Source organism: Sparus aurata, chromosome 22, assembly GCF_900880675.1.
Source record: "Sparus aurata chromosome 22, fSpaAur1.1, whole genome shotgun sequence".
Classification (NCBI taxonomy): Eukaryota; Metazoa; Chordata; class Actinopteri; order Spariformes; family Sparidae; genus Sparus; species Sparus aurata.
In genome coordinates this window covers 24,401,364-24,410,649 of record NC_044208.1, presented here as the reverse complement: position 1 = coordinate 24,410,649, position 9,286 = coordinate 24,401,364, and the positions used below count along the sequence as shown (strand labels likewise).

At 46.0% G+C, this 9,286-nt stretch overlaps 1 protein-coding gene across 1 annotated transcript; it reads right to left on the bottom strand.

The window, feature by feature from the left end:
* Positions 1-237: 237 nt before the first annotated feature.
* LOC115573513 (thyroxine 5-deiodinase-like) lies at positions 238-2,250 on the bottom strand. The gene has a single exon (XM_030404280.1). It carries the CDS (start codon positions 1,832-1,834, stop codon positions 1,028-1,030), a length of 807 nt encoding a protein of 268 aa, XP_030260140.1. The 5' UTR covers positions 1,835-2,250; the 3' UTR covers positions 238-1,027.
* Positions 2,251-9,286: the final 7,036 nt, after the last annotated feature.

Below are 9,286 nucleotides of genomic sequence, written 5' to 3'. Positions count from 1 at the left end.
TAAAATCCTGAGTTTGAGTGCCATCTCTAAAACAAAAAAAAAAAAAAAAAACCACATGGCGCCCCCCTTTAAAAATGATGAATCAACAGGAGTAACAGTGAAACAGACAGGGTATGACGTCATCAGATTTTGGAGCAAAACCACACAAGTTTCAGTTAGGAAAAAAAAACAAATAAACACCTCAGAGTTTTTAAAAGATCCCTCTGGAGGAAAAGAAGAAGCACCCAGGGGATTAACTTTTTGTTTTTAAAGGTGCTTGTTTGCGTCACACTCGACAGGTGAGGTCATCATCAGGGTGTGATCTGACATTTATTGAAAAACAGGTTTTTTTTTTGTTCAGTTACATGTTTTTTTTTTTTTCCAACAATACATCGTTTGGCAATCGATCGTGGACTCCAGGAGCAGGAGGAGGAGGAGGAGGAGGAGGAGGAAGGCGTCCTGCTGACACACGGACCCGGTGTCAGAAACATCAGTGTCGGTTTTCTGGCGTCGCCTTTTAAAAACCGAACTTCACACAAACACCAGAGTGAGATATCAGCCTGAACACACACACACACACACCTCTCTCTCCCTCCCTCCCTCTCTCTCTCTCTCACACACACAGACACGCGCACACGCACACACACACGCACGCACACCGGTATTGTAGAAAAATAGAGTGATCACTAAATTGAATCCAGTCTGAACGGATTCAAGACTTTTCCATAGCCTACAAAAAAAACCAAACAAACATGAAAATAAAAAAATAATAAAAGACAATCGCTATGAGCAATTCATTTAAGGTCGAGACGAGCACAACAGACCAGCCTACAGCCCGGAGTTAGGCTTCAACATGACTTGAGGCTATGTGTCAGAGTCCTGGATATCTTTACGCAATAAGAAAAAAACAAAAAACAAACAAACAAACAAACACACACGTAATGTGCCATTTGTGAAACATCTGATAGCAGCATCTGAATATTTTGCACTGTAAGTTGGACACTTAAGCGGAATGGTTCAGCGCGTCGGGCAGTCCAGCATCTCCTCACTACACATGGAGCACCGCTGTTTGGGAATTCACCAGACCGTTCCTGTATTGCTCCAGCCAGTTCCTCAGCTCGGAAATACGGTATCCCTCCGGACCTCTGCCCCCCTGGTACACCACCCTCTCGTCCCTCACGATGTAAAGTCTCTCAAAGTACGCTCCGTACGCGGCGTTGGATGAGTTGTCCATATTATCCACCACCACGTTGCTCCCCGGCACCTCGGCCAGCATCAGCTGAGCGGCTCTCAGTCTGTCCTCCAAGCAGCGGTGCTTGGGGATCTGATACGGAGCGTCCGAGCTCACCCAGCCGTCCGACGGATGCGCCTCCTCGATATATACAACTAAAAAGTCCGCAATGTCTGCGTACTGGCTCACGACGCGCTGAAACGCCGCCAGGCGCGTCATGAATGGCGGTCAGGAGCAGCTCCCAAAGTTAAGGATGAGCGGTCTCTTCCCTTTCATGCAGTCCAGGATCCGGACCTGTCTCCGCTCCTGGACCAGCATCACCTCGGTGTTGGGCGCAGTGCGCCCGAGGTGCGCGGATTTGAGAAAGTCCAGTTTCTGGCCGTACCACACGGCCCTGAGGGACTCCAAGGTGAACATCTTATTGGAGTCAGAGACGCACACCGGGGGGTCGTCCGGCCCGTCCTGCCTCTCTCCCATTTTCAGCAGCACTTTTTTCCTAATGCACAAGAAATCCAGGAGCCACAGCATGACGGCGGCCAGCAGGAACCGGGGCAGCAGCATCAGGCACAGGGCTGCATGTTTCAGCGCCCTCGCCATTTGGACACCGCCGGAGTCGTGCATCATCTCTTCCCCTGCCGATAGGATGCGACTGGGCCGGCGAGAGAGACAACTAGTATTTAGTCACCTTTACCCATTGGAGAAAACTATCTGACGCACGCAGGCACTCTTTTTATAGGTACAGCAGCATTTGAATAATAGAGGAAAAAAAGAAAAAGAAAGAGAAAACCACGCCTCCGGTACCCGCACCGCCTACTCACATGGTGGGGATTACCTCCCGTCCACTCTGGGCTTCAAGGATCCAGAGAGAGGCAGGCAGGGAGAGGCGCTGGAGACAGCTGGGAAGACTTGTGTCCTCAGTCCACACCGCTGGATGGAACATGACAGCTGATGGACGTTGTTTCATATCACCGTCAGACACTCGGGCTGGTTTTAATTGGCTTTAGGTGAACGCAGGCTCGGTCCTGAGAGTGAGGGGAAGAGAAAAAAAAAACCCCATCTGAGTTGACTTCAGTGAGCAGGTTCACTCAGACCCGGCTGGAGGCAGTGCAGTAGCCTCCGTCACCACTAGGCGGAGCTGGACTCATGCGGACTGTGCAGACTGGATGACTCATTGCCTGATCTGCCAGGGCCCCTCGAACATCTTGTGAGGAGCACAGGCAGTATAAACCTGCCACCACCAGTCTGAGAAACTGAAAGCTATCCAGTTTTTTTTTTGGAAAGAAATGAATCAATGTTTGTGTCTTGTATTCATTATTTCCTCTTGACATCTCAAACAAAAATGAACATTATGCCGTCAGACATGTCTGACACATTGAGACAGCTGTAAACTCTCTGTAAACATTTCTAATTGTCTCTGTATGTTGCTCATCTGATCCTGTTTTGTTTCCACAGTATTTCTCTTTTTTTTTAAATTGTTTCCTCTGAATTCCCTTTGCAAGAAACCAAAAAACAAAAAAACACAACATAACGGCCTCAGCCTCCGTGGGACACATCTGCTGAATAAAAGATGAAGCGAAATAAAAAATATTCAATTATTTGCATTTTTCATGTTTCTCGCTGATCGATAGTTCACATCTGACTCGGAGCAAGGTGTGATCTCGTCACCTCGCCCCAGACGCATCAAAAATCTGCTTACCAGCACCTCGTCATCGCCGCCGGGTTGCCAGGCAACCAGCCAGAGACTTAAGGAATTTACCCCCCCCCCCCCCCCCCCCCCGGTTGAACCACAGTGTGGTCTTTGCAGTAGTTATCAACATTGCTAATAAATGAGCTGGTGGATGTTATCACCTATGGACCTGTGGATGGAGCCAGGCTAGCTTTATGCTAAGCTAAGCTAAGCAAACCGGGTGCTGGATGTAGCGCGTTCAAATTTGCACGCGTCACAGGATAACATATTTATACGTCCACAGAACACGTCAGGTCACGTTAATCACCTGCCGTTCATGTGGAAAAGTGTGAGAGATGGCGGTGGAGCCATTGACGGCAGTTCGAGTCTGTGTTTCACTTTCTGGTGGGGTGATGCAACTGGAGATTTTTTACAATGACCGGAGAGTTTCAATATTTGTAAGATTTCCAGCCATGGGTCTAGCGACGAAAACAAGAAGTTGAAGTCACTGGTGAACTCGTCTTGGATGCCCCTGTGGACAGAATGTGGTGATGTACCCTCCAGTTCACCATTAGTGTATCATGACCTTCTTTAAACTGGTTCCCTACAGCACATACAGCTGGTGCCCTTTTTTTTCCACCCCGCCCCCGTCCCTCCAACACCCTGAATCCGCCACTGTTTGGAGCCAAAACAAGATGTTTTCTAAACCTAATCCTGAGGCTTTTGTGCCTAAACCTGTCCAGAGCATAAGCACACAATTGAACCTTAAGATGTAAAGTTGCAACATAACGAAATGTAGAATTTTAGCTTATCTGTGGTTTCGCGGAATTATACTTTGCCAACATTTATTCTAGAGATTGTGTTGCAGACAAGAGAGTGCCGGTCTTCTTATCTCACTCTCTGAAAAGAAAGTGAAAAATGCTCTTTTTTTCCCCCCTAAATGTCAAACTGTCCCTTCAACGTATAAAACATGTCGTCTTTAAGCTACATCACTTCAAATGTCAGAGTTTGAAATCAGCCGTCAGCTCCTGTGATAACTCGATTCATTCAAAGCAACAGTCAAACCTCTGAGGAGAGTTAAAATCATACCGTAGAGGGTTCAGAGCAAAACATTCTGGCTTTTTGATCATTCTGTTAGCAGTGAGCACAAAAACACTCTTATTTCATTCACGAGAATCAAACTGACAACATACTTCTCAGATTTAAAACGTGGATTCTTCTGAGGTTTACAGATCACACAGGAGGAACGTAAATGTCCTTGCTGCTTCACTTTTTAAAAAAATTGCTCCCTGCTTTAGAGGACAACTCAGATGTGTGTCATCTTATTGTCTTTTCTTTGGCCGTCATGCTGGCAATGAAATAAAAGCAGTCAGGTGTGACAAAAAAAGCCAGTCAGACTTCTTGTGAAACAGCTGAGCTGTTTTTTGTTTTTTTTAACGACTTCACTTGAAGACAAAACCAAAACGGAAAGCGCACAAGAACTGTATTCCGTGGAAACATGTTGCAAGTGTGTCAAAGTTGACGGCAGAAGTCATCTTGGGACACGAGCTCGCCGCGTGCTCTGTGGGGTTTGTTTTAAAACCTGTAATGCAAATGATGCAGAACCGGTGCTCAACCACGTGAGAATCAAGCGGTGACGAGCTGAAAAAAAGATCCTTTAATGCGCGCTCTCCGCTCAGACGTCTGGCGCTGACAGGAGGCACCTGGAACTGCTTAGCAGCCGTCGAACTCGAGGCCTCTGGTGGTGTTTCTGGAGGACTCAGCCGACGACCTGGTGAGAAGTGGCCGTAACAAACCAGATGTGCAGCAGCAACGCGCCTGACGGCTTGGCTTCTTTTACACAAACATCTGGCAGTGTGAGGCTGGTTTTTTTTTTTTGTAAACAAAGTAGTAGACAGGCACGCCAAGGAGAGATACGATTTTGCTCAGCCAGCACATTGGATGTAATAAAAAACATTGTGCACCACCTTTAATTTTTTATCGTAGTGATATAATGTTACGGCAGGTCGTTATTCAAGAAAACTCCAACACTTTTAGTTCGCCTTTCTCACGCTGTCACAGGGTTTTATTCTTTTCTTTCAGTGTCTTTACATATGTATGCATTTAAAAGAGCTTGAAAGTCGGCACCAACAGAAGCTCCGCTCTCCCACAGAGTACGCTGCTCCTGAAACGCCTCGTCTGTAGCCCCGCCTTTAATTCCGTGACTCTGTGACATCGCACTTACGTCGCCGTGCCACACATTTGCACAATTTATGCCCAACAAATTATTCTAGCACATCTTCTCTGGCGTTGTTAGCGGTGCTGGCTCAGGCGTGTGAGAGCTGACCAATCAGAGGACACTGGGTATTTAGAAGGGGGGGTTGGCTTAAAGAGACAGGGCGTTTCAGACAGTATGAGAAAACTGATGCGTTTTCTGAGCAATACGGCATGTAAACTCATTGTAGCAGTAACCCAAAAATAAAATGATGATTCTAAAAATGAGCGAAATACGTCTCCTTTAAAAGAAATAAACATCAGGCAATAGAGAAGAAATAAAAGATCATTTAGGGGCGTCAAATAAGATTTAAGCCGACTTTTCATCACAACAATGTGACTATCAGCCCCTCTAAACAATCTAAAAAAAAAAGATAATTCGATATATATATATTCTCTCCTGAGTGAAGCACATTTGATTTTCTTCATTATGTCATTAATCCGACACTGCCGGAATGGTTTAACTGCTCTCCTGTGACAGGGCGCTACAAAAACAACTCTGGCGTCCAACATTACGAAGTTTGCGCCTCGCAGGAAGGTTTCCTGTTAACGCCCGGCATGCACCTTGCATTATGCAAGTCGAAAAAAAAAGGGTTACCATGAGATCCCGGAGAGAGTCGACAAACCGAACATTTACCAGCAGTATGGATGTGACTCAGATGCTGATGTGCCAAATGCAGCCGTCCAAAAATTCCCGCTCACTGATGACACACATCATTCTTACTCAAACATGCAAACTGCGTTCGTATCATACCAGTCTTAGCATGACCTCGATTTCGCACAATGATGCACTTCTCTGCAGAGGCTTTGCATAAGACAGCGGCGGGGAAGAGGCTTGATTGGTTTAGATACTTGAAACTGAATTAAGGCGATGATCTAATGGCTCTCGGGCTCGACGCCAACCTCGTGTTGCGCTTTAACCGCCGAAGAGACGGAGAGGACACAACATCGACGTGTTTATCATCAGATGTAATATCACACTGATAGGATTTGTGTGAGCGGTCGTTGAAACGCTGCCAAACAAGCTGTTTGTCATCAAAAAAAAAAGAAGTTCCCATCAAGTACAAAGAGCGTGTGATCCTAGCCTGTAATAGAAAAACCATCCCATCAACGTTCAGCGCTCTGTAATCAGAGAGTTCCTGTGAATTTGGTCTCTCTCTCCACACCAGTCCGCGACGCTGCTGCTGTGATCTGGATTAGACCACTGGCGTCGTTTGGTTGTTTACATGCAGGCTAAGAGGAAAGAAAAGAGCATGTGTGCAGGCGCGCGGAGAACTCGTGGCCGGAGTGTCGCTCTATTGGCCTGAATGTAATTTTCCTGGAATCGTTAGGACTTCTAAGATCAGCTCGGGTCCTGCCTCGTGTGACCCGATGCTCAGAGAGGTCATCGCAGAAATAATCATAAGCTCATTAACGCTACAAATGGTTGTCAACATACAAACACTCAGACGTAAGTCCCCTTCAAACCAAACGGGGACACACACACACTCTAACCCTAACCGCGGAACACCTTTCTAGAAGCACATGATCGCAAATGTGACAGGATGACTGACTTTCCCTTCCTAGATTATGCTGGCACCCTCCTCCGACGTTTCACCCTCACCTTTACCTTTCGGGCAGCCTTGAGTCAATCAGTTTGATCGGATTATCAGGGAGGTGGTGCCAATTTGTGTTGGCGACGCTTTCAGTTGGCAAAATGTGCGAGATCCTGATTAGACTCATGATATATAAACACTGCGATCATGCCTACATCGTACCTTTAGGGGTACAGCACCCTCTAAGGTACCGCTGACTTTAGGGTTCTTATTTGTACCCCTTTGGTTTTCCCTTAAAGAGCCCAGTCTTGTGCCTCAGGTGGCAATTTTGCACCTTAATTTAAAGGTTTTACGGAAATGATTTTAATCAGAAGAGAAAGATCTTCATTGGATTTTTTTTGCCTGAACAGATTTCGATTTTGCGACGGAATAAAGTGAATAAACAATCTGAGCTTACAGATCCACACAATTGTTGGTATGTGGCGGACCCTGCCACCCTTCAAACAGTATTCTGGGGACCTTATTTTCCTCGGCGAACAACTTGTTTATTCAGTTACGAGAAAAATAACAGTTGCATATACGTTCCCTTCACCTTTAGCTCCGGTATTTTGGGGTGCATTAGTTCAGACCGTACCACAGAATTGGACTCCTCCAGTACACCCACTATTTCTGACCGTGCACACACAACAATCCTCAAAAGAAAAACAAGAAGAAGAGATGATCGCTGCGACCACATTACTTGAGAGACTTGAGAGTCTGTTTTGCCTCCCTGAAAAAAAAAAAAAAAAAAAAAGAACCCTTTTCATTGTTTGAATGTCCCTTTCTCATCTAAACCCTCCGAGTCCGCCGCCACAATCCCACAGCTACTGCTACTTTTCACATTCTCGACCGCCGGCTTGACAAGTATGGCTTAATGAAACACTGAGCCCTGATTCTGTTTTTTTTTTTTTTCTTTCTCTGAAATAAACTGCTGGAACCCTACTTTCATTAGACACGGCCTGGATCTTGGCATGGGAGCGCGGGTCATGCAAGGACAGCCCAGAATAGGAAAAACAGCCCTGACGGAGCCTGCAGCAAAGCACTAAGAGTGGCAGGCATCCAGCATAAACCACTGTTAGTACACTGGCCACTGGAGAGTCACTGAATACACACACGTCTCAGGTAGGACACACACACACACACACACACACACACACTCAGGACCCGTCTGATGATCGCCGTGACACGTATATATCACCGTTGTATATAGTTTAAGGTGGGGTGAGGTTGCGATAAAAGCAGTTTGGACTATTCATGGTCAAAATTCAGCCCCGTCCCTTATGTTCGTCAAGCATTTGAGTAGGTTCGTAGTTACTAAGCAACCGTCATGTAGTCCCTCTCAAGCTAATCTGTCTAGGCCGCTGTGGCTGCATGGAGCCTGCGATGCACACTGATACATCACCTCGGATCACCAGCGTCCTTTGTCCACAAGAGCAGCGCCCGACACGCCGAACTGGCCGTCTTTTTTCGAGAAGCCGTGCTTTTTTTTTTTTCTTCTCCATCGCGCCACGCGGCCCGGTCATTTAGCCCAGAAAAAAATAACTCATCTGTTGTGTTGATAAAGAGTCAGTGCTCAGGGGAGATAGGTAGGTCTTTACACCGTGCGCCTCGCTGTGGTTTATCAGTCTGCTCAGAGGCGGAGGCGAAGTCGTGCTGCCTCTTTTGACTTTTTCAGAACGCCACCCCCCCAAAACAACTAAGCAGATAAAACCTGACACGGACCGCGCCGGCCGAGGTCTGATATGACGAGAGGCTGCTCTCAAATGTCAAAGCACAAAGTTACCAATCCAGAAGTGATTTCTTCTCCGGCTGCTAACGTGACATGTGGCGAGTTTTTTAAGTGCGTGTTTTGAACATTGATTGCAGTTGTCGAATGATGACAGAAGGTCTTCCTGGAACTGACAATAATAATGGAAAAAAAAATTTTCCATTATTAAAAAAAATAGATTCAAAACTGATTCCCGTAAAACAGAATCCGTGCCACATAGGAGGTCTATGGGAGGTCATGGATGAGTGATGCAACCATTTCCCTCTCTTGAGCACGTTTTGCTGGATGGTGATCTCGTATTTTTTATTTTCCTCGCTGTTCAGAAAGATTTCCTTTCATAATCTCACCGAAACACTCGACCAGCTGAGCCTTCACGGTCACAAAACGATGGGGAATACAGCACCGAGGACAAGGACAAGGACGACGTGAACTCAACAGAGAGGTTAGAGAGAGGAAAGGGAGGGAGCTCTTATTGTTCCTGATAGAAAGGGGACGAGCTAACTTCAGCACACATCTCTACCACAACGACACATGGACATCTTTGATATAACCAAATAACGATTACTTCTTGAAATTTTGAAGGTTTCAAACAAAAGAAAAAACTTGACTAACTTAACTTGCCGCTAACATCCAAGATTGAAAGAGGTTTTCTTTTGTTTGTCTCCAATTAATAATCTTAAAATCGGTGTTGAAATTTGTTGCAGCGCAGAATTTTCTTACCGTACTTGTTTATATAAAGCAAATGTGTTTCACCATACTAGACACACAGATATTCCTGGAAGCGGATCATTTGTTTTTTCACCTGACATGTTGAG